The following is a 25,228-nucleotide window of genomic DNA, read 5'->3' as shown; positions in this document are numbered from 1 at the left end:
CAACCAGGCACATCCTGACAAAAAAATGATTCCTCCGAAAGAACCCAAGTTCTCTGATTTTTATCAGCCAAGCGAGCAGCAGAAACAAGGTGAACTGATGTTTGTTGGCGCTGGCGCTCTTGCTCTTGGGTACGCTGCCTTTCGGTTTCTTTAAACGTTTCTTTTTTTTTCTTGTATACGCATGGATGCAAAGATCTCGAAAGTCTACTATAGCCCCCAGGGCTACTGGAAGGGAATTGCAGCGATAAAAAAATTAGCCGAGGCGGCCAAGGTTTCCGAAGATGCTGCTAAAAAGTGGCTCGTTAAGCAGGCCCTTTGGCAGATCTACCTTCCGGCACCACGATACGTTCCTCGCCCAAAATTTGATGTTTCTTCTCCTAACGCGGTCCACCAGGCGGACCTTCTTTTTCTGCCACACGACAAACTGCCGCGAGGGCGAAAAGTTTACAAATACGCTCTGACTGTTGTTGACGTTGCCAGCCGATTCAAAGAGGCCGAGCCTTTGACCTCCAAAGATTCAACTGAGGTTGCAAAAGGTTTTCAGACAATTTACAGGCGAAGTGCACTAAAATGGCCACAGATGCTTCAAGTTGACCCCGGTCGCGAATTCATGGGAGCTGTTACCAAAGAAATGGAAAATCACAAAACCTATATTAGACGCGGGCGTGTTAATATCCACAGAGATCAAGCTATTGTTGAACGTTTTAATCAAACACTGGCAGGGCGCCTGTTTGGTTATCAGTACGGTGTCGAGATGAACCTGCCATCTGGCCAGCGGTCGACAGCGTGGGTAAAAAGGCTTCCCGAAGTTGTTACCGCTCTGAACAACGAAGTTACCAGTCTTACTGGAAAAAAACCTGCTGCTGCAATCAAAGAAAAGGCTATTTCGTCCAAACCGTCCTCAAAATATACAAGGCCTGTTGGCCAGAAAGAAAAAAAAAATACCCTCTCTCGTTAATGTGCGCTATCTCTACCAACCTGGCGAGCTAGAAGGCGGCGTAAAAAGGGCAACAGATCCGATTTGGTCATTAAAAGTCTACAGCCTCGAAAGGTCTGTTACTAAACCTGATCAGCCAGTGCTTTATTACTTGCACGATGGTCCAAAGCGCGGCTTCGTGCGTGAAGAATTGCTTGTTATTCCTCCAAATACACAGTTACCACCAGAAAAGCTATAAACGTTCTGTTTATGTCGGCTTTGTTTCGCAAAACTTATACCCGTAAGCATTTGTATGCATCCCATCATCCGCTATCCATCGCTTTGAGTCAAAAGGCGACAGCGAGACTTTGTTGAGATGCATTCCGTAAATCTCATGACCCTCGCTTCTAAGTATGTTCATTCCATGCCATAACTGCTTTGTTCCAAAAAGCGTTTCTAAATAATTTTCGTGCAAGATTTTCTTTTTTACTACACACTTTTTTACTCCTTTTGCTTTCTTTATTTTTTTTTGGTCTTCTGTCAGTATTGAATACATTTTTGGCCTCAAACAGACACACTCTGCAATGGGCTTTCCTGCGCATTCGTCTTTCATTTTTCCCAATACCTTTTTGTTTTTCTCACAAAAAAGTGGATGATCTTTGGGATAGTCGCTTGTGTCGTATTTTTCTTTGTCAACCCTCATGTCTTCGTAAACGTCTTCTGTTTCTATCTCTACCAAAAGGCTGTCTGTGTCTGTATACAATAGCTCGCAACGCGAGCCGTATATCTTTTTCAGATGGTTGTAAAAGAAATCATACATCAGTATCTTGCTGTTGTCAAGGATAGTCATACCAGTGTAGACAGGCTTGTTAAGAAAAAGCAAGCTTTTTCGCATTTCAATTCCGACCAGATCGTTTGAAAACAGAAAGTGTCTTGAGTATAATGGACTAGCAACTAGTTTTCTTATTTTGTTATTTTCGTCGCTTCGCACTATTTTTATGTCAACACGGTTACGCAGGTTTTCCATTGTTTTTCCGAAAACTGAGTTATTCATGAGCTTGTAAAAGTTCTTTTCAAAGTCGTTTTTCGCTTTTTTCCTGAATTCTGTGTTCATCCTGATGTAAGGCTCCATCCAACATTCTTGTTCGAACTCTAACACCCTGTGCACCTTTTTCAGCTTCATTCCTTGTTTCAGATAAAACTGCAAGTTTCGATAATGCACAACATAATTAGTTTTGTCCTCAAGAGTCAATACGAGCTTTTCACTGTCAGGCGGATCCAAATCAAGGTCTTTTATTAATTTTTTTTGGTAGGGTGAAAACAAGTCCTTATTTATTTTCTTTTTCTCTGGTGCTAATGGGTAGCTGTTGTGCTCTTTATGCAGTTCTGCAGGGTATTCGAGGTCAACTTCCAAAATCCAGCCAGTTTTTTCAAACTCCTTTTTTCTCATAATTTCTTTTTCTGTTGGCATAACTCTTTTCCATCTAAAACCACTTTTCGGCAGTGGCTTGCTCATTGCCCATCCATAAAGGTTGTTCGCATCAAGGTACATTATGTGTTTTTTTGGCTTGCTTGGGTCGTAGCCTTCAACACAAGGATTGTTTGCCTTTGCGTATCTCTTGCTTACCATGGAAATTCCTCCTCTTATTCCTCTTTCCACAAAAAGATGCATGTCGTAGTCTGTCAGTAGCTCAAGCTGTACTCCTGTCTTTTTCAATAGTGCGTCCCAAGAAAGTCCAGGAGAAGTAAAATAGTTTGCTGGATCGAGCTCATACTTTTCTTTACATATATTGCGAAAGTTCTCAAAAATATCAGCTAAAAGAGTTACATCCGTTTCAACATAAAGGTCATGGTAATCTCCAAGCGTTTTACACCCAAAAGTTTTCCACACACTATTTGCATGCTCGTATTCTTCGTCAGTTATGTGTTCATCGTTAAGCTTGCTATAAAACTTTTCTTTTTCAGGCAAACTTGTCTCATTAAATCTTTCCCATGAGTCCATGTATTCGTAAGGATAGATCCCCTTTTTGAAAAGAAGTTCAAAATTTTAGAAACTTTTGAGATTTTGTTATTTTTAATGACTCCTTTGGTGTCGCACTTACAAGTGAATCCAGGCTTCCTTGAAGAAAGTTTAAGCTGTCAATAAAACGCAAACCACCTAATGAAAATGTAATGTATTTCTCCATGTTGTTGGCAACACATTTTACCTCCATGTTGTTGGCACCACATTTCACCTCTTTCTTTGATGCAAGCGGCAGCTTTGACATCGCCTGCATTAAATGGTGTGCATCATAGCCCCTCAGGTTGTGAAAAACAACTGGTATTTGGTCCGTCTTTGGGTTTATTCGCAATTTTAGATTACATGCGTTGTGCGCAGATCCTCGAAACTTACCTGTTATGTGGCAATGATCTTTGACAGAATCTTTGAAATTTTGCTTCGTAAAAGGTTCTGCGCAAAACAAACATTTTTCCTGATTGTTTGCAATCCATTGGTCTATTTTGTCTTTTTCTTTTCTTTCTCTTTTTGGCCCAACAAAATTTATTTTTTTGAGTGCCTCGTAATAACAACATTTGTGGCTTTGGCCGCAATAAATACCTTTGTCATGGTCTTAAACAGGAAATGAGTCTAAAAAGGAATCTCTTATCAAACTTTTGTTGCAAATGTGGCAACTTGTTGCGTTTTTGTGTTCTTTCCAATCTTTGGCCGTCATCAAAAGTGGCTTTTGTATTTTCAAACTACTTCGTATTCTTTTCTCTTCATTTAAAAGATGCTTCAAAAACACTTCAACAGTATTTTTGCCCCTGTAAACAAATGGACGTGTGCTTCTGCCGTCACTCCTTACAACTGTGTAAGCAAAACCACATGATTCATGCTTTTCTGTCTTTTCTGTGTAGCTTTTTTGATTGTTCTCTGGACTACGCTCGCAGCCAGGAATCTTTCTAACCAATGCCTCAAAGTCGGCATAAATTACGTAAGGAACTTTCATCTGTTTGTTATAGTTATGAAAATAAAGGTAATTTTCACCTTTTTCAGGCATCTCGATCCTTGTCGGCCTGCCATTAACACCATTGCAATATTTTTTGTGGTTCTCGAGCAAGTCCTCTCTTGTAAAACCTGTCAAGCACATCATGCAAAAGTGTTTTTTATGTTGATGTTTGCTCTGATCGTAAAGCAAAGCGCTTTCTTTTTTTACAAAACAGTAGTGCTGGATTTCTCCTGACTCAATCAAAATAAGGGAAATACGAGGAATGGTTTTTTCTTTTTCGCTCATTCTGTGCACAATCACACGATTGTATCTTCAGCCGAACACATTTATCGCAAGGTTGCTGTTTTGCGCCTCAAGCTTGTCAATCTGGTTTACAGGTGTAGGAAAGACAATTCCTTCATAGTTAATTCCGTCGTTAACAGGGTATTTGCTTGTTCTTTGTGGATTTTTCCCATCACTTGGTGGAAATAAAGCAGCTCTCAAAGCCCACTTCAAACATTCGTTATCCCTGTTTTGCACGTTAATAATTGCTTTCTTTTTTGCCAATTTGGCAGGAAGAGGTAAGTAAGTTCCTCCGCGCAATGGCTGATATCTTGCAACATTTAAGTAGGCAGCCATTATTCTTTCAACCTCCCACCCTGAGCCACGTTGTGACCAAGCCTCAATCTGTCCCTTTATTATATCAATATATTTATCATACTCTTGTTTTATCTGTTGTTTATTATGTTCGCTAAAAACATGCGGTTGTTTATCTTTAAAAAAATGATTCATCTCTTGTGTTGCACCTGTCTTTAAATTTTCTTTTTTAAACCTTATTTTTGTTTCAAAACTAACTTTTGCGTTTCCCAAATCACTTATTTCATTGTTTACCAAATTAACATACTTTGGTTTTGTTTTCTTTTGAAAAACAAAATATTTATTCATATTACTGATTTTTTTTTGTTCTATCAAGGTATCTGTCAATCTTGTACATGTACAACACGCTAATGACGTCATATCTTGATATGATGCAATACTAGAGATGCAGTGCTATGCGGAAACTTCGGTTCTCTTTCGAGGATGTTTTTATGGCAGATAAAGACAGGTATATTTAATTAGCAGTATTATTAATGAAAAATATTGGTACAAAGTATCGTTAAGAGTAAGTTTACTTCTCGCGAAGAGACCAAACTCTAACGTCAAAATAAAAAATTACTTAAAGTTTGGTGCCAAAATTGGCAAAAAAACACAATTAGTTCCAAGTGCAGCAACCAGCCAGGCAAATGTACGATGTTTAAGCTTGATTTAAGTTACAATCGCCCCTACAAAACATAATTCACTAAGTTTCATTCACGGCTTTGGATTATTGAAATTTCACTTCGACTTTCTATAAACACAACAATTCTAGCGAGGATACGGTAAAACGAGCTGTATTCACAAACAATGATTACGCAGCACATTCTTTCGAATTAAACGCCTACGTGTCGTCGTCTACTTTTACAATCTCTGGTTTCAAAACACAAAATTAGCACTAACCACCAAAAGACAGATACCGTTAAAAGCGGTGCACATTTAGTATAAAACTACTCACCTTACTCGTAAGATTAAGATTAAATGTACTAGCACAGCGAACATTCGGCAACCGAGGCTGTTGCGTTGCCGTGAAGCCTGTGTCATCCACCTAAGGAATTCAAACGTTCGGAGAAAATTCGCAAACGAAATTTCCGAAAGAGGCTGAAAAAAGGAATTTTTGCTACGGAAAGAAACTATACTAGCAAACTGATAACTGTTAAAATCCTACCCTTCTCTCTAACTGCGTCATGGTTACTGAATGAGATGTCGACGAAGCAAACGCCGGCTAAAAACAAGTTTTTAACAGCAAAGCTCCTAGGACATCCATTTGGCATTGTTTAGTTCCTCGTAGCTTCGTAGGCCAAAAACGAGATGAAAGCAAGTGTCGAATAGGTTTAACGTCAAATCTAACCGACAAAAACTCACTTCTTCACCGAAAAAAGCAAGACAGTAGATTTTATGAATGGGTCGGGTTTTATTCTGTTTGCTACTGTTTACAAAATAGTACCTGGAGTATGATTGGTTAATTTTGACGTCATTTTCCCATCTACCCAATCAGAGAATGCCTTTTATTTGTGTCCCAAGTTTATCCAATTAGGTTTCATTACCATATCACATGAGCTGCATCTGACTGTCTGGGACAATTGGCGGGAAAATTCCAAGGCGATCGAGACGATAAGCGAACGCAAAGAATGCACTAGCCTATGTGCTCATGGATTCTTCCAAATTTCTAAGGTTGTCCGCAAAAGGCGAGGGTCACTTTGAATGGACAGGGAACTGTTCAAGAACTCGGCAAATTCTTTTCAGCACTGGGCTACACAGGAACATGGAGTCGACCGACTGGCGAGGGAAATCCCAACAAATTTACAAACAAACTGTTCACCTGCACTTGGTATGCAATTAAAAAATCCCTTCTTATACAAGGCAAGAAGTCTTGCGAGCTTAAAGACAAGTTGAAACATGTTCTCGACAATCCTATCCCTTTGTTAGCTGCTAAAGAGTGAAAGTAAAAGCGAAATGCCTGCAAGCGATTCTTGCGAAGTTGATGAAAGTAAAAAGGTCAAAGGTCAATCTACATCGTCTGTTGAAGACCACAAAAGTACCAAATTCAGTGATCGTTGCGCAGGTCCCGAAGTTCAAGAAGGAAAAGAGTTAAGTGAGGCTGAAATTCACGATGGCTTATGTCCAGGAAAGGTCATTGCAAATTTGCTACAGTTTAGAATGAAGAAATGGGATAGGGAAGGGGCTAAGGTAACCATAGCAACCCCTTTCATGGACAAGGCTGGGTTGCTCTTTATTTTATCATGCATGGAAAGTGAAACAGCTCTTGATAAGATATACACCAGAGAGGTTTGTGCATGGAATAACAAGAAGATTGACCGTGTCATTGCCGAAGGGGAATTGTCGAAGCATTGGATTGTAAACAAGGTTGTTGCTTTGAGAAAGGTGCCATCGTTTCATGCAAAGTTTCTGACAGGAGAATACAAACACAAGGTGGAATTGATATTGACAAGTTGTAATATGACTTCAGAACATTTATTCTCTGACCAACTGGAGACAGTGATGCGAATTGAGTGCGCCGTGGAAACTTTTCATGATGATTGGCTGAGACCTCTGGAGATAATGGCAGAAGAAGAAGGAAATACAGCAAAGTTTCTAAATATGGATGATGTCATGCAGGCAGTTCAGAATATTAAGTAAGTGTATTACAAGATCAGCTTTTTTATTGCTCAACATTTCTACAGGTTATTTAGAAGTAAAAACATTAATAAAACTTTAATATGTCTGTGCAAGACCTAATTAAATTACCTACGTAATGTTTATTAATCCCATATAAACTATAATATCAAAAGTAATTCTCATGGAAATACCATAGCTGGGATAGATGTGACATTACTGTTAGTCGCATGAACTAGTTTTTTGCATGCAATTAAATAAAAATATGTCCTAATCCATACCTGCCAACCCCCAGAGTACAAAAATCTGGAGATGTCCAGAAATCTTTGCATTGTAAGGATATCATTTAAAACAATGTATGAATACTCTCTGAAAATCAGGCCGGGAGACTTGATGAAAAACTTGGAGACTCCCGGGAAAATCTGGAGAGTTGGCAGGTATGCTTAATCTCACTACTTTGCATTTTTGTCCTGTATCATTCTCATAAAAGGAATTAATAACCTCCATTTCTATGTTTTATAATTTGATAAAGATCATAGAATGTCAATTTGCTCCTTTAATATGGCTTGTACAGTTCTCCTCTGTGGCTCCCCTCATCGAAAAAATGAGGTGGCTATTATATCTTTATCAGAGCATAAAGACAAAGGAATGGAGATTTTATTCTTTAACCAAATATTCTCTCACAAGAACACACAATAGTCAAACAAGTTTCTTTAAACCAGACAGTTAATGTCTAACTGCTTCTTTGCGTCATTTGCACCTAGTTGACTTTGCTTAGGGAAAACATGGGCTTCTAGTCTGTCTGTAGAGGTAGAGTGCACCATACAAATTACGGTCTCTCCATTGGCAAACAAATTGTTTGGCCTTCCAATCTGGCAAATAAAGAGCCAGCTGTCCAGCACGGTTAATAAAAGCTAGGCTTTATTTTAATATTTTGTGATAATAAAAAATCTGAAATCTGAAATCTAGGTCTGTTTTCTGATAGGCTTTATAGCCTACTTTCCAAACAAACTGAGTCCACAGGGAGCATAACTGAGCCATAACATGAACAAATTTGTTTTAATACAGATAGGTTATATATAATGAATTGAAATCTCTTTTTTGTACTTTACCGTTAAGCTGTAGTAATGTTTATTTATTAATACTATTTTACTATGCGCCATTGCTGTTTTAAATTGGGTCATAAACATAAGGCTCAAGGACATCTACAACATCAAAGCGCTTAATTTTTCGAGTTTGAAGAATCTGCACAAACTCTACTACAGTAAGATTCGGTGACCTAGTCTTCAATGCATACAACATCACAGTACAAGGACTTCCATCAGGAGTCAACATCTCATTTCGGAAAACCTGAATTTGCTCTTCTGGGAAACCAAGGTCTGCTGCAACATGTCGCCAGTTGCCAACACCTTTAAGTGGCATGTCCAGTTTCATGCACACAGCATGCAATACCTCCTCTGGAAGATCATGCAGACAAGGTGATGATCTCTCTTGGTCGGTGATCAGGGGGTCTTAAGAACAAAACAACAATAATAAATTACATGTTATAAAACAAACATGGTGATGTCTTACAAACCAATAGGCAATGCAGTTGAGTGAAAAAATAGTTTATTTCCTTAATTTATAAGGTTTTTGCAGCAATCATAACTTTAAGAATGTTTTATAAAATACATAGAGGATCTGTAAGCCAAAAATGATTGTTGTCAATGTGCATGCTGGGTGTGTCATTTTCTTAAATGACCTGGTGGCTAAGGGAAGAGCTCTACCAACCTTAGGTTACACTGCAAGAGTAACTGCAGTGGTGGATCTGGGGGTGTGGCAAACCTCTTTTGGGAAAACAAATTTAGCAAAAGCCTGAAGGTCAAAAATAGTTTTAATAATAGTATTATTTGTCATGTCCCTGCACATGCTACGGACTTACCACACAGATTCCTTCCAGTTACCAGCCGGTGCTTGTCATTGCTAAATCCTGGATTGCACTCCTGAAACCTCCTAAATGGATCCTATAAATCAAATACCAGAGATTTACTACAGACGAAGTGCACCATACTGTTAAATTCTGGTTATAAGCCCTGGGCTTATAAAACTCTGTAAGGTGTTTTGGGTGGGCTTATAAATGGGACGGGGGGAGCGGGGGTCTTATTAGCAGAATAAAAAAAAAAACGTTTTGAAACAAGCCACAGCAGTGTTGATCGAAATATGTTTTTAAGTTAGAAAGTCATAGTAAAGCAACATTTAGCCCTGTCCAGCAGAGGGGAGCTTATGTCTGGGGATGGGGGCTTATGTCTGGGGGTGGGGGCTTATAACTGGGAGGATTTATAAAGTGGGGGGGGGGGGGCTTATAATGACCTGAATCTTATGGTATACAATGTAACATTCTGCTTGGTATATAACACACACTGCACCAACTAAAATCAAATTAAGTACTTGAGTGATTAATAGAAAATCAAGTAACACAAACCTCTTTGATTGAGGTAACCGCACAAATAGTTGTGGTTGTATTTCCAGCGCTGACTTCAAATATACAAAGGAAGTCTCTGTTCCGACCATTGTCATGTTTAAACAGTATCTCTGTCCTTGGTATGGTTTGATAGGATTCCTTCACACTTTTGTGTGTTATAACCTGTGAGAATACAAACAACACAATCGTGACACAACCAATTTTAGCTCAACAGAATTCTTTGGATGCCTCTGTTTATTTTGCTGCAACTTATCAAGTAGTCTTCATAATTATACATGTATTAGTAGTCTCTTTTTCAAATTTTGGAAAAAAAGATTAAGGGGTGAAGCATTACCAATTTGATTTGAATAATGACTTTTCCCTTGTACCTTCAGTATACAGGATCTGAGCTATAATTTTTTTTTAAATTCTCAAAAATGGAAAAGGACTAAGTTGCCCAGTATAAAATTTGTTTTGTCAGTTATATGGCCATTTGTTGTAATTTCCCTATCTAAGTAACAGGCATAATTATAAATTAATTTTTGGACCAACTGACAGTAAAAATCCAAAGACTTGGAGCCCATTATTTGCCAGATATAATGGAATTAAATTAATTCTTCTATTAATTAGGGTACAGAAACAGACACTACATGAAGAAGTTACCTCTGGCTTGATCTCTCCAACAATCCAACCATCAACAGGTTGTTTAACAGAAATCTTTATATCCGTCTCAGTTACAGACTCCACATACAGAGACTGCGGGGAACCCAACAGGATCCTATTATGTGATCTTTCTTCTTGCATGATTTTCTGTTAAATAAAACAAGAAAAGCTATGTTGTTAAAACCAGTCTTATTTTACTTTTAAAATTAGTGCAGCTGATAGTGATGTCCTTTGAATTCAGACACACTAAAGATTATAGAAAGTATAGAGTTGTTGTGCCACTAAATTCCAAATTACTGTCAGTTATGCACGTACAAAATGCAACTTACTTAAGGTAAGGGTTGTAAGATTTGGATTTCAAGTCCTTTCAATGATCAAAATGCTATTATTGGGGTTTTAAATTTTCCATACCCAGAATACATTAACATTGTGGTAAGTAGATATGACAGTGGTTGTTTTAGTTGAAAGTTACAATACAAATATGACATAGCTCTTCATTTGTTCAAAATAGTGATATGACCATATGTTAGTGACCTTAGTAAGCTGTTCCAAAAACTATATGCAGACTAAACTATTCTCACTCAATCATTAACTTTCCCTTTATGTGATTCATTGCCCTTCTTAAAGGCATTGTGTACTAGTTCACTGTGTCAATTTTCATGAGATTAGTTGCATAAAATTAAGCCTTCGGGATTTCTTTTGACCACTTAAGACTTTATAAAATATCCAAAATTATAATATCTTTATAACGTTGTTCCAGGAACTGTCTAACACACTCCCTTATATACACCTAACAACATGCATCCATGACTACCATAGCAATAATAGTTTTTGTATTATACCGGGGGGGTAACCAATCTCCAGCTGCAGTACATAAGTTGTCCCATAAATTTCCAATACGCTCCCCTACCAAGGTTTTTCCTTTAAGTTTTTGGCCTTGGAAACCCTTCCGACCCCAAGAAATTTCCAATCCCTCAGTACTGCAGGGTGAGTATGGAAATTTTCTGTGAACCACACAATCTATCTGAAAAGTACCTCTAGTGATGCCTCACAGTCATCAAAGATATATAAATATGCTGTATAGTTTGCACCAACTCTGCCCTCTCCTCCAAAGACTGCACACTGCAAACGCTTCTTTGTTGGTTTGTCATTGCAAAGTGATGCACCAACCACAACATAAGAAAGAAGGTAGTCAGCATGAAAGCTAACTTCATTGTTGTGAACTTCATATTGTTCTTCATTTTTCCACACAATCTTTTCTCCATGTAATGTAGAGCTTTTGAGTTTGACATCCCAGCCATTACTGTAAAAAACCAAGGCACTGTGCGGTATTTTGACCTGTGCTGGTTTGCTTAATTGCAATTCATAAGGGTGAAATTTTATTATTGGACTAAGCTGTACTTCACCAGGTTGAAGTGTCTTGACAAAATTGTTGACCCAGCATATTTCTAGTCTAACTCCTTGGGCATCATTAAAGAAACTTTGTCCATCACTGAACTGGACTAATACACCTGATTTTTCAAAAGCCAAAGACTCTTGTGAGCCATGAGCTATAGCAACTTCCAGTGTTGTCGAGTGACTTTCAGTTTGTGGTTCTAAGGAGAATAAAAGTGGAAAGGTTTTTAAGTTTCTTTAGTATCATTGCTTTGTAGTGGGGAGGTTGGGGATTTAATAGGCAGTATAAAAGAAATAACACTAATTTCATTCAAAAACAATTTATAGCTCTTACAAGATATATTAGGTAATCCTTTATCTTTCATGTAAACCATCTTTGAAAGGGTAATTGCAGAGTGCTTGTGGATTCTTTATAATAATTTCTGAGTGAGAGATTTTGTTCTGAGATTCTTATTATTGTTTTTTATCATTATACCATTAATTATAACAATATTATTAAAAGTTCAGATTGGACATATCTATTTCATATGATATTGTCAGGAGGTCTTAGCAATTAGCTCCATTAATAATTTCTTGGCACTGTTTTGGTTAGAAAACAGAATAATTACATAAGGGGCTAGTGTCAACAATTAAAAGTTAATTCTCTTTTGTGGCTTGACTAAAAACCAGGAATAAAACAGGCTGGATTAAGTAACTATTAATAGTGCATTAAGTATTATGTGATGTTGATTAAAATAAGGTGTCGAAAATAAAAACCTCACCTTCCAGTGATGATGGCAATAACTCAGCTAATGACTGGCTTCTTGGCAGCCCCTTATACTTGCGGTACTTCAAGTACTTCCAGAACACCATTACTGTAAGTGCGGTGAAGCATCCTATTGCTATTATGGACATTGCTATGATTAGACCAGGAGATTTTGCTTGGATTATACTGCCGCCATGCTGAGCATTATTCTGTTGGCACACATTGATGGCTCGCTGGGTTAAAATACACTGTTTGTTTCTTGGCATATTCTGTTTAACACATTCAGGAATACGTACATCATTTTCATCGTTACAGCAGGCTGAACATGGTTTGCATTCATTGCCGGTTGCATTATAAAAACCTTTCTCACATCTGCCACAAACCCTGTCATGGGTCAGATTGCAAGGTCTCAGTTCTTTCTGTCCAACTGAACATGAAGAACATGGTCTGCAGGGTTGGTTTCCTGGCTTTTCTAAAAATGTCTTGCCTTCAATACACTCTACGCATTTGATGTCATTGATGTTTTCTACAATACTTCCACAATGTGGAGAGAGTGAAGATCCCGGTGGGCAGTTTTTACAGTTTTTGCAATATGGCACTGCACCTTTTTTGGTTACAACTAGGTATTGATCGTCTTGACATTTAGGCTGACAGTTGATCATGATCTCATTGGCATCACACTGTTTATAAAATGGCATATCCTTGCAGTCATCTTTCACAGTATTTCTCCCATCACTGCAGCAGAATGAACAGGCTTTACAGTCACCTGTCACTTCCTCATAATAGAACCCTTTGCTACAGCTGTGATTACACTTTGAATTAGATTCCAAAGTACAGTTCCTTATCACTTTTTGATGGTCTGAACAAATTCCACATGGGCGACATGATTCAATGTTATGTGTAGCAGAGTATGTCATCCCCAGTTTGCATGGTTTGCACTCAATTTTTGTACCATATTTTACATAATTACCACATTGTGGACTCAAACCATATCCAGGCATACAAGCAGGGCAGTCAATACAAGACAAATTGCCCAACACGTTTTCAACTGTGAACTGGTTGAACCTGCACCTCAGTGAATACACACATGCACAGGATAGCTAGTGGGAAAGAAATAAAGATTGTATACTAAAAATCTGTAATATACATGTAACTGTTAGACTAAAAACCTTTGGAAGATGTTTACCACAGGGATAAGTGTTTTTTGATACTCGGTTCATGCTTTGTCAAGAGGCAAGAGTGAGTATCATTTAGGCTTTTTGTTGTTCCACTTTTCTTGATTGTTTTCACTGTTCAGTGTATTATAATTTGTGTAGTTGTTGAACTGGTTGCCATAGAGCTGGCCCTAACTCAGCAACAAGTACCAAAAACATGGTTATACTCCCTGTAATCGTTTTTGCTTCATCTTTACCGAATTTCTAAGCAGATTCCCTATCTAAAAAATTCTTAAATTTGTATTGAAAATGACATTTTGGCCATGAACATTCCCGGTAAGACTACACAAGCGGAAATACTTACGAATAACGTTAGTAGGACGAGAAGCACCGTCAACTTGGCCATGATCTCCACACATCCAGGCCCTGCAAAAAATTACGATCTTGACTAAAGCAACTTGCAAATCACAATTATGATAAGAATGCACACTAAGCATCGTTGGATAAATAAGCGCCCAAAATGTGCTGACGAATCGAGTTTTCAGCAGACGTCATTGTTTTAGAAGTTGATTACTCAGCACAAATATCCTCGCTTTACTTCCTCGCCTCGAAAACTGTTTACAGGGAAGCATGCATGGTTCAAATCTTAACTGCTTCCTTTGAACATTTTGACAAACTGTTTTATGTTAAATTGCTTTAACGACAGCAGAAGCGATAATTTTTTAACTACATAAAAGACAACATTTTTTTCTTCTAGATGAGTCTGTTTGAAAACGTGGCGTTCATTTGACATTTCCGGAGATCAGGTTATTACTGCAGATTCCAGATGCAGTCAGTCGCACGTTCTTTAAGCAGGCTTCTAGGATAAAATGTAAGAAATTTTGTTCTACTTACGATGAAAAATCTGTAGATTAAAGCATTCGACGCATGTTCCAGGGAGCAAGACGTGGGATGGAGCACACAAATGAAAGCGCGACTATTTCTATGACAGGACTCCAGAAGTTGGGGAATCCCCCAACCACTCATGTCTCTAGTTAACCAATCATATCACAGAATGACTTATCTCTCGATTGTCATTGGCGGAGCTGAAAGGTGGTTTTTCAGCAAAGCGAAATAAATTCTTTTCATCGCCAAAAATATTCATCAGTTTAATCATGGGGAGTGAAGGAGTAAGTTTCGGGGAGTGTATTCATTTCCCTTGTTCCGTTTCACTCTTGTAAAGCATTCAGTAATGATGGACGACAACACAGCTGGCTTTGGCAATTACGGAAGAGCGGTCGAGGCAGATTGCGCCAACTGTGGAGTCGTCCAAATACCTTCCAGAGGCTTTGTTAACATTTCGTGCCCAATATGTAACGGGAATCTGTCCACGAACAGTAACAACTCGCATCATTCACAAGTTATTCGAAGTAGCGACCATCGCGAGGGGTACCATCCTCCTCAAGACGATACGGAAGGAATGAACCCAGACAGCCAAGAGGGAATTCCACCAAACGACCCTTCCATGCAGTTGATCACGACCTCTATGCAACATTTGTCGACAGAAAATACCACTTCAGGTCTACCGCTACAAGAGGGCGTTGGAGAGAGTTTAGCTATTGGATGCCCCACATCTTTGGGACAAGTTCAAAGCCTCTGGAGTAAACTTTCAAAAACGCCTACTGAAGGACATGACGAAAATGGAGAACCCGATAATTGCCGAACTTGTGGTACGTACTCTAAACATTGTTGAAAAAGCTTCATCAATTCCCCGCTAGAATATTGTATTCTTGATTAACTGATTCAAGTAATACCTTTTGCCACTTCGTTACTCGCAAAACCGTTTACCCGAGGATGAAGTGAGACCCGTCTGCTGTTTCTTTTTTCAATACATATTCTATCTTCATTCTTCCATTGTTTATTTCTTTAGATAAGTTGAAATCAAGCCACGAATGTCTCGAAGTCCGTTTGGCGGTCTTCAAGAGGGGCATTCTCTCAAGAAAGGAACCGAGTTTCACCATCTACTTCATTCCATGTGAAAGGTTTCACTTGGTAAGCTGTTGCTTTTTATAATGTGTATATTGGGAAAAAAAATCTATGACCTTGCAGATTGTATGTTAGTTAATTCACAGGATAGGAAAACAAGACGATATCGCTTAGGGCTTTCCACAAGTTGCTCGAGATTTCTCAAAAAGTTGCCCGTAATTTCTCAAAAAATTGCTCAAAAGTTGCTCCAAAAATCCGAAAAAGTTGCTTTTAATAATAAAAGTTGTTTGAAAGTTGCTCCAAAAAATCCAAAACGTTGCTTCTAATCAAGATAATTTCTCTAAATATATGCTAGTTTCCCTTTGAGGGTAAGATGTCTAAGCAGTTTTGTGCAATTTTTCAGCAAAAGGAGTATCTTAATAACATATTAAGGGGAAAATTTGTTAAATAACAAGGATTTCTTTAACTGAGAAAAATCGTGAAGTCGATGACGTCATGTTTGCTGACGAGTTTGTAATGTTTTAATGCAGAAAGAGGACCAGAAAGAGCAGAAAGTTGAAACGTACTTCGATGTTCCTCGGAAAGTCTTCGGCAAACTTCGTAAATCTTCGGAAAAGTTCGTATTGCCTGTGAACAACGCTCGGATAACCTTCGGAGATCTTCGGTCTGTAATTTGCCCAAAATGCAACAAGTTGCTCGAGTGGAAAAAAGTTGCTCGAAGGGGAAAAAGTTGCTCGAATCCTGAAAAGTTGCCAAAAAGTTGCCGAGCAACTTGTGGAAAGCCCTAATATCGCTTACTTTAACCCAATTGACTCCGTTGAGCGCTTATAAATAAGTATATACTAGATACACTTACAAATTTAAGTATGTAGTCAATTTGAAAACAAAATTGATCCCTTGCTTTAGGTATTTGCTAAAATAAGCCAAGAAGAGGCTGCTGCTTATGAGGGAACCGAAATCGCGGTAGTGATTGAAGAAAACGGATCCGTGTTTGTGTCGCATCATCTCCAACTGGCCATCAAGGATGTGTTAACAGTAAGATTTGAGATGGATCACGGGGAAAGCTTTTCCGTAATCAGCCCAGCTGGCGTACGTATATTTCTGTTGATTTAATTTAGTGTTAGCATAGGTTTCAAATAAGTGTAAAGTACATTGCGTCAAAGATCAACTCACTGTATAATTTTAAAAGCTCTATTCTCACTACTGACACTTTCAGAAAATACGAATCAACTTGTATTAAATCTGTGACAAGTTACAAATGCAAATGTAAGTAGTAAACATTCGATAGGAAAATCCGGAACAGTATGCCTTAAGAAATGCGCCTGTCTCTTAATTGTTAAAGAATCTACCAGTTAAAAAGATCTGTAATACTGTACTTTATTTTTGGTATGTTGAAAAAAATAACAATCGATTAGAACCTGCTACATTTTTAAAAGTTAACATTTGTCACATGTTAGGTGTCGACGTTTGATGTTCAACACATCTTGGCTAGAAGTGAAGAAAGAGTTTTCCCTGGTGCTTCTGTCAAGCTTTCCATTAAATACAGCGGGGAGCAAAACGCACTTCAGGAAGACAGAGTGAGGATGACCCTGTTGACTGGAAATGCAAAGCTTCTCATTATTATTCCCACCAAGGTATGGTTTGTGTTCTTTGAACTGTTCCAGTAAGGCTCTTTTCAAGACAAACACTGAAACAATTTCGATACATTTTTTTCAGTTGCAATTTTTGACTACACTTTATTTATAACACATAAAGTATCATACAGTTTGGACCTGTGTAACAGGCATTTATTACATAGATATAATTACAGTATGCCACATATGCCACCCATTTAAATAATGAAGATAACGTTATTCTGGACTAAACGCTTGTTATTGTTTATTCACTTTTAGTCTCATACGCCAGTTATTCACTCTTTGTGGCAATACTTCTCAGGTAAAAAATGTACTGTTATAAGATAAAAGGTGTTTTGCCAATTAATTGTTATGCATTACTGTATAGTTATTGAACCTTTTTATCACTTCTTTACAGCTTATATGTGTTTTGCAATTTAAATGAATTGTATATGGTACATGTAGTAATAGTGTAAAAAAATGTCATTACTAATAACGTCTCCCCTACCCATAATCTAGAACCATGTGATGTGCTGTGCTGTGCATGGCTATACCTGACTGATTGATTGGCTATTCAATGATGTCAGTGTACACCATCATTATCAGCTCGTTTTCCCATGTAAGAAATAGAGTGTACAGTAACGACAAAATAAATGGGCTAGCTGTGGTCACATTTAAAAATGGTCCAAATCACAGAGAGCCACCTTTAAATTTATTTATTCAATTTTACAGATTATTTACTGCAAAAAAGTGCTTTTACAGTGTTTTACTTCTATCATTATGTGCATGATTGTGTTGAATCATTGTAAACTGGAAACAAAATCAATTAGAAGTTAATTATCAGCTGTTCCTTTTTTTTTCAAATGATAGTAACAGCGATGCCAAAACTGGACAGAGATACTTTACAGAGCTGTCATGTGGATCTGATTGAAAGTATTGGTGATCTTTCATCCATCTGTTTCTTCCTTTATCAGTACAACATCTTAACTGCTGATGATAAAGCATTTATCAGATCTTTTCCACGTCCAGCAGATCGTGTTGACCAGCTTCTTATGGTTATTCCAAAGAAAGGGAACATTTTGGATATTTTCATATCAATTTTGCAGAAATCACGTGAAAATCAAGAGGCTGCAAAGATTTTGGTAAAAAAACGTTTGCAACTGTATGAAAACGGCAAAAAATAATCAATACCATTTGTTGTGTCTTTTTGTTATGTCAGTGTTCATTGTTAAGCAATTAAGAACTCCAATTTAAGTTTTGTATAACTTTGTTGCTCTTATAGTGGTATTGCCTCAATTGATTTTAGCACAATGTCATTTGATTGTACACAAATCTTGTGAATAAAGTTCCTTCCCACTGATAAAAAGCTGGTGGCCTGGTGGCCTGGTGGCCTGACAGACAATGACAAAAAAAATAATTAAAACTTTTCTTTAGAAAAGCAGTTATTAACCCGCATATGAGAACCTAGGTTTTTTCAAGTTAGCCTAAACAGGTTCTTATATAAAAGGTATTTAGTGTAAAATTAGGCTCACTAGGTTCTTAATTAGGTTCTTAAGGTGATTCCACGGAATTGCATTGCGCATCCTTGCTGCGCATACGTTTTCGCGTCATTTAGCGCGCGCACGAGCGCGCGCGCACACAGAACACTACGAGATTCCCTTCAGCCTACGCTCGGTAGGGAAAGAAATGGTCGTTTTCTCTTAAACGAGCACGGTGACCCCCGTTTTTTAATGCATTAATTTAAATGTCATACGGTTGTCTACAATATAACGCGATTTAAAGAAAAGTTTAAAATTCTACATTGAGATATTTTAATTTTAATGCCGTAAAAAAAACGTTTTTAGGTAGTGCCGTTAACGTGCGCACAAAGCAAAATCTTTAATTTCTTTCGTTATCTTAATTCCTGTACAATAATATAAGATCAAGGCCTATTTTGTTGAAATAGACTAATACTTTAATGCAAAAATGATTTTTTTCTAGAAACAATAGTTCCCCATTCGAATTACTAGGGTTCCCAATATCTTCCTCGCGGGTCGTATATTTACTATAATGCCCATCCATTTTACACAAAAACTAGCACGGTGACCCCCATTTTTTATTTCATTTTTTTAATGCTCATAACATAATTGTAACCTGGACCAAGTTTCAGAAAATTTTTAATACTCCTTTTATTTCAGTGGAATCACCTTAACTTTTGTTCAAGGAATAAAGTAGAATTTTTAAATGATCTGGTCTTAAATGTCCAATAACAGTATTCTTGGAGGCTTCGGTAAGCAAAATACTATACTATTTTAATCTGATTCTGTTAGAATCAAACCTATACTGTAACCTTCACTATGATTCCCAATAAATCTTGTATACAAAACAACATAACATGATAATACTATATTTTTGAGAAGATTATTTTTTCTTTTTTTGAAAATAAGAACCTGTTTTAGAATTTTAGCCTAAAATGGTTCTTATGTATAGGGTGCTTAAAAATAAAATTTTAGCCTAACAGGTTCTGAAATGTTAGGTAATTTACTGGATTTACACCCACAGTGCCAAATAAAATGAGCTTAATGGAATATGGCATTATAATATTAAAATTCATCCCCATGTCCATGAATTTAACCTGCTCCTTGAAGGTAATAGTTTACTGGTTATTTTCTTGAAACAGATAATTCCAGAGCTAGAAAGGTTACTATTTGTTTACTGTTTATTACACTACAAGGTAATTATGATAAAACTACAACTGAATAATGCAGTTGGTAAAGACATCTTCTCTCTGTTCTCCATGGTTTGCCATAGTGGTATTCACCACCTCCGACTTCTGACACCCTTCTGAAAAAAATAAAAATGAACTGTTAGGCTCAGCTGAGACTTCATGTACATGCCTGACCACTAAAGAAAAGTCAGTGAACGCTCAGTGCTTGAGGGACTTAAGGCACAACTCATCTTTGAGGTGTTTTTTTATTTTATTATTTCCTGGAACAATTTTTCAATTGAAACAAATGATGGTATTTCAGCTTCGTAGAAATGCAACAAGGATGCTAATCAGACAGCATCACTGGCTGGTTAACATCTTTGCCCAATTTATTCATCATACCCTGATTCTTTGTTACTGGAATGGTAGCTTAATTAGCTCTTATGTCTTTAGAAATAATGAAACCAAAATGGACAAGATTAAGGTACTGGTAAATGAAATGTCTCTGATTACTTTGACAGCATCTAACAGCCTGCTGACACCCTTTGTGGTTACTTACCATTCATGATATTTGGGATCACATTTAGATTCATATGCAAAGTTGGATTCTGAAATAAGAAAACAATAAATTTATCTGCTTTTAACTTAAATCTGATAGCTACAACAAGGCAGTAAGACAGTATAAATCTTACCTCTTTGATAGCAGTACTTGCATACATCACAGTTTGGTTGGATGACTGAGTTAACACAATTGTAACAAAGAAGCTGCTGTTCCCTTCAACACTTGTGGCTTTAAACACTAGATTACACTGAGGGGTTATGCTGAATGAGTTTCTCAGTGATGTGTAGCTGAGGTTCTATAGACAGAGGTGGAATAAAAAGAACATATTTTAAACTAGATGTGACTAAAATATTAGATCACAAAATGAACCCAAAGTCTAGATGATAATCTAAGGCCCCGTTTACACGGGTCCGGACAAATTTTTGCACGGACGAATTTTGTACCTGGACCGCCTGTTTACATGGATCCGTGCAAATTTTGTTACAGATTACAGTGGTGTTTACACGGAACCGTGCAAATTTTAGACCAGTCGCGGCATTTGAATGGCTTTTTTACGTCTCTGTTGTGATTGGTTATCGCTAATATTTTAAGCTAATCATGTTGCAGCTAATGCAGCACGCGGCAAATCAAACATGGCGGCAGAAGCGGCAGACAAGAACTTTAAGTGGTCTGATGAAGAAATTAATTTGTTGCTTAATGTAGTTATAGACTACAAAGCAAGAAAAGCAGGGGAAGGAGTTGATTGGGAAACGGTCAGGAGCAAGTACGAAGACGTTACCAAAATGTTTTTGGAAAAGTACCCTCATAACGACAAGGAGAAATTCCCCCGACGTACCGCCGCTCGTCTTCTCATATCTGTGAACTGCTTTCTGGGTTTCTTTTGCCTCAAATTTTTAAATTTTTAAAACAAAATGTAACAAAATAGGGGCATAATGCAACAAAGTGTTTCATTTTTGCTAAGCAACCAGGCAAAATATAACTAGATTCCAGGCCTTAACCGCGCTATCTGTGCAAAAAGTTGCACGGTTCGGGTGTTTACACGAGTCCGTACGAAATATGGAACCGTGCCGGTCAAAAATTTGACCTGCTTTTTTCAGGTCCCAAACTTGCACACTTTGCCGTTCAAAAATTCGTCCAGTTCCGCCGGTCCCGTGTAAACGCAAGGTGGAACCGTGCAAGTTTTTGTCCGTGCAAAAATTTGTCCGGACCCGTGTAAACGGGGCCTAAAGTTTAAACGTTTAAGTGTTCTTAACAACATGCTTTAGCATGTGTTTTTAACAAACAAATATGCTACAGTTGCATTATTTCTTAAAATATGAGAACAAAGTGTTTTAGAATAACACTTAAATTCCAGACATTTTACCTTACGAAGTTATGACCACACAGGGCCTTCCACTATGCTTAACATGTAAAACCAAATTAAATTAGGCATAGAACAGTTTGTAATCAAAGTGAGACAAACGTTCTCTTTCCTCATGCTGGATACTACATGGTCTTGGCATTACAAACAGAAATGTGCACACGGTACCGTTGGGCAACCACTTTCAAGCTTCCAGTCACCACTATCCTTAACAGCGATGTCCACATCTTCTTCACAAGTAACAGAAAAATCAAGAGATTCAATTGAAGAGATAAGCTTTCCTCCCTTCTCCTGTTCTGCTTTCATCAGTCTCTGTTTCGTAAAGAGAAGGTAAAGAGATACATGCACCAATAAAGTAACATGCTTTTTGACAGACGTTATGTTCAGTGTAATACATCCCTCCTTTCTTTAAACAAAGTAACATAACCACAAATGAAGACTATACCCAAAGGCCATGTGGCTGAGGATGTTATTGGAAGTTATGGAGTGACTTTTAATGAGCAAAGAGTTATAATATTACTATTTGTGGTCCCTCCTTCAAGCCATGTGATCATTTATACCCTTCTTTATCACCTCAATTCCCCAGTACTTCATTTAAGGAGTTTTAACACCTACCCACTATTTTTGCGTGTTCCCTGTAAGAAACAGGAAAGGATATGAATAGCAAAACTAGACAGATTTATGTATTTTGGGGCCCATTTACACTACACAGGGTTCAGATAAAACTGCCGCCGGTTTCCACTTTTATCTGTGGTTGGACTATCTAAGTACCGTAGGTAGTTTATTAGCTTTGGTGGACCAATTTTAAACAAGCCCTACCAAAAATCCAGTGTTATGTAAAAGGACCTTGCATATCTCAAAAGCTTACCTCAAAGGACCATTCACAATCATCAAAGCAGTACAGCCTCACAACAAGATCTTCTCCAACTCTGGTCTCACTGCAGAATGCCATAACTTTCATTCTTTTCAACACTGACGATGAAGAATTCTTATCACAGTATCCAACAACTGCAAATGTCGAGAGGTGATCTGTCTCAAAACTGACATGGTTGCTTTTAGGGACAAACTTTTTTACTCCATGCCCATCCACATCACTAACAACAACCCACTTGTTGTTTCGGAACTCCTTCAGAATGACTTTCCACTTCTTACTTGAGAGTACCATATTTGCACCATGGGGTATCTGAACCTCAAGGGGTCCATCCAACTTGGTACTTGAAAAAAAATTTATAATTGGGCTAAGACACAACTCACCATCTTCAAGCAAACCAGGAAAATCCAGGCAGTCTGAAATGGCTTGCAAAAAGAAATCACTAATTGCCACATGTTGAAGGGCAGATTTGTTGCTATCAAGAGAAATAACTTCAACTCCTGTCTTCTCAAATACTACATGGCCAGGACTGTGTTTTACAGGGTATTCCGAGTCCACTTCCTTGGAATCTATAAAGAGTACAATATATCATCAAAACATACACAGATATATATAAAATAATTAGACTAACAATGCACAATCTAAATATTACAACAAAGATGGTTAAAGAGGCAGGGTACAGTTGATAGTGTCTATCTCTTCACAAAGAAATGACAACTAACAAAATGGAGATAGAAAATGTTCTTTTCAAGCAATCAAGCTGAGAATAAAGGGGAAAGCAATGTACACCGAAAGAGAAAAAGCATTGCACACACAAAAAATAAAGCCTTAATGAATGGTTAATAGTTTAACTCACCACTAGTTTGCTCTGTTTCTATATTTTCGGGGAGGCATTTTTTCTGTGGTGGCATACACTCCATTGTTTCGTAATTATTAACATTTCCTTCTTTACTTCCATAATCCTTTCTTCTTTGAACAAAAAAACTTATAGCCAAGAGAAACATAATTAAAAAAGCACCAGATGCACTGATTGTTGATTTATCAAGTTTCAAGAAAGCCATTAGATATCCTTGTTCTTGATTAACTTGACCAAGTTGCATATTAACTTGCGATGGCAAAAGAAGCTGTCTGGGTAGAGAAGTATGATAAACCTGTGCAAATAACATTCCTTCTCTGATACAATTCTTTATCTTCTGACTGTCACCATGGCTACAACACCAAAAGCATTCCTCACAGCTCTTTGATTGATCATTAAAGTAGAAACCTGGCTTGCATCCACCACAAATTGTATCAGATTTAGCAGAACAATTGACAATGACTTCTTCTCCATTTGAGCAGGTTTTGCAAGACTGCAGGATCCCTTGTTGATTAATAAACGTTTTCCCCAAAGTGGGCCGTTCACATTTGGGAACCACATCATCATAAATGAAGCCTCCACAAGGCTTGGTAAGGCCAAATTCATTAGAACAAACTGGGCAGGGCAAACAGATGTGCTTGCCACCATGTTTTTTAATTGTCATCTCATCGTACCAGCACTTGGACCTACAGGGTTTACTCTTGTGGTAACTACATGATTGAGTTTGTGGCATCCCTTGACTTACACACTGTGGCACGACAACATCCTTACCATCCAGGCAACAGCCTGAGCAAGGAAGGCATTTGGACATAGTTACATTACGGTAATACCCCTTTGGGCAAGGCTTGCAGCTACAACGTGTGTCGGAACGTTTAGTACATTTTGCCACAATGACTTCATCTGGCATACATGTGGAGCAAGGCTTGCAACTCTCTGAGGAGAATGAATCAGAATAGTGCTCTGGCAGGCAATCTTTACACTCAACTGAGGCATTGTATGCTACTGTGCTGCCACAAGGGGCCGTTGCACCAGATCCTGGAGGGCAGATTGGACACTTCAAACAGGTAATATTACCATCTGGAAATTCTACTGAAAGTTGGTCATCTTGGCAAACCTGTGCAGCAAAGGCTTGGTTGACCTGTAGGAAAACATGAAAATGGTTGTGTGTGTCTGCATATTTTAAAAGGTGCAAAGCAGGTCAAAGAAATATTCACTTCGTCTGTATAATCTAGGATTTGAGATCGTTGGTAAAGCATAAAACAATGTTCACATTCAATAAGCGTGCTTTCATTTCAAAATATAACATATCCCTACTCTTTGTTAAGTTGACTCTTTGGTCAAAAAATAAAGGGCGATAAACTTACCATAAAACAGATAAAAATACACTTTCCTATTTGCCAAATCCGCATTCCGTTGACTTGGGCAGAGTAAACTGCGAGTTACTTTGTTCAATGGCGGCAGTGACACCCTTCTGGTCACACAAACCGATAAATATATCTGGCTATATCAATCACTATCCAAACGCGGCTCAAAGAAAATAATATTTAAAATAGTACGAGGCTTTTTCACAAAAGACAAAATTAACTGCTGCAAGTTTTTATGCTTTTTCTATCGTGAAAATCCAGCCTAATTCTAGAATATTCGTAATCGTACTTTCGTTTTCGTGGAATCAAGGTGGGGGTTTTCCCGTTCCGAATTGACCAATCCGTTCTATTGAAAGACAATAAGAATTATTATACCCAATCAGCAGTCACCTTCTATTTGATATCAGGTGACATTTATGAAAA

At 37.8% G+C, this 25,228-nt stretch overlaps 5 protein-coding genes across 6 annotated transcripts in view; 2 read left to right on the top strand and 3 right to left on the bottom strand.

Annotated features, from left to right (window-relative positions):
* LOC144653860 (uncharacterized) overlaps positions 1 to 5,932 on the bottom strand; it is a 28,627-nt gene extending 22,695 nt beyond the window's left edge. The window contains exons 1-2 of one of the 2 annotated variants that reach the window (XM_078513974.1): positions 5,684 to 5,932; positions 5,474 to 5,563 (exon numbers count right to left, since the gene is read on the bottom strand). In XM_078513974.1, the coding sequence (XP_078370100.1) occupies positions 5,474 to 5,563; positions 5,684 to 5,704 (111 nt within the window). In that variant the 5' untranslated portion in view covers positions 5,705 to 5,932. The remainder of the gene's footprint in view (positions 1 to 5,473; positions 5,564 to 5,683) is intronic. The other variant, XM_078513973.1, reaches the window with a different exon arrangement.
* Positions 5,933 to 6,104: 172 nt separating this feature from the next.
* Positions 6,105 to 7,158, top strand: LOC144653911 (uncharacterized). The gene has a single exon (XM_078514055.1). The coding sequence runs from the start codon at positions 6,472 to 6,474 to the stop codon at positions 7,153 to 7,155; it is 684 nt and encodes a 227-aa protein (XP_078370181.1). The 5' UTR covers positions 6,105 to 6,471; the 3' UTR covers positions 7,156 to 7,158.
* Positions 7,159 to 7,160: 2 nt separating this feature from the next.
* Positions 7,161 to 14,299, bottom strand: LOC144653833 (uncharacterized). The gene is made up of 7 exons (XM_078513937.1): positions 13,893 to 14,299; positions 12,391 to 13,474; positions 11,270 to 11,829; positions 10,235 to 10,381; positions 9,593 to 9,754; positions 9,053 to 9,134; positions 7,161 to 8,642 (listed from the first exon to the last, which is right to left on the bottom strand). The coding sequence occupies exons 1-7, from the start codon at positions 13,932 to 13,934 to the stop codon at positions 8,302 to 8,304; spliced, it is 2,418 nt and encodes an 805-aa protein (XP_078370063.1). The 5' UTR covers positions 13,935 to 14,299; the 3' UTR covers positions 7,161 to 8,301.
* A 375-nt stretch (positions 14,300 to 14,674) lies between these two features.
* LOC144653872 (uncharacterized) lies at positions 14,675 to 18,308 on the top strand. Its single transcript, XM_078513992.1, has 6 exons — positions 14,675 to 15,237; positions 15,438 to 15,559; positions 16,400 to 16,582; positions 16,951 to 17,127; positions 17,386 to 17,428; positions 17,977 to 18,308. The coding sequence occupies exons 1-6, from the start codon at positions 14,760 to 14,762 to the stop codon at positions 18,288 to 18,290; spliced, it is 1,317 nt and encodes a 438-aa protein (XP_078370118.1). The 5' UTR covers positions 14,675 to 14,759; the 3' UTR covers positions 18,291 to 18,308.
* A 1,474-nt stretch (positions 18,309 to 19,782) lies between these two features.
* Positions 19,783 to 25,035, bottom strand: LOC144653839 (uncharacterized). Its single transcript, XM_078513946.1, has 7 exons — positions 24,806 to 25,035; positions 23,442 to 24,579; positions 22,583 to 23,154; positions 21,883 to 22,026; positions 20,485 to 20,649; positions 20,352 to 20,400; positions 19,783 to 19,929 (listed from the first exon to the last, which is right to left on the bottom strand). Exons 1-7 carry the CDS (start codon positions 24,848 to 24,850, stop codon positions 19,835 to 19,837), a joined length of 2,208 nt encoding a protein of 735 aa, XP_078370072.1. The 5' UTR covers positions 24,851 to 25,035; the 3' UTR covers positions 19,783 to 19,834.
* Between the last annotated feature and the right edge of the window lie 193 nt (positions 25,036 to 25,228).

The sequence above is a fragment of the Oculina patagonica genome, chromosome 5 (assembly GCF_052425735.1).
Source record: "Oculina patagonica isolate OP01 chromosome 5, crgOcupat, whole genome shotgun sequence".
NCBI classification, from domain to species: domain Eukaryota; kingdom Metazoa; phylum Cnidaria; class Anthozoa; order Scleractinia; family Oculinidae; genus Oculina; species Oculina patagonica.
Note: the sequence above shows the minus strand (reverse complement) of the source record. Positions and strands in the feature narration are given on the sequence as shown.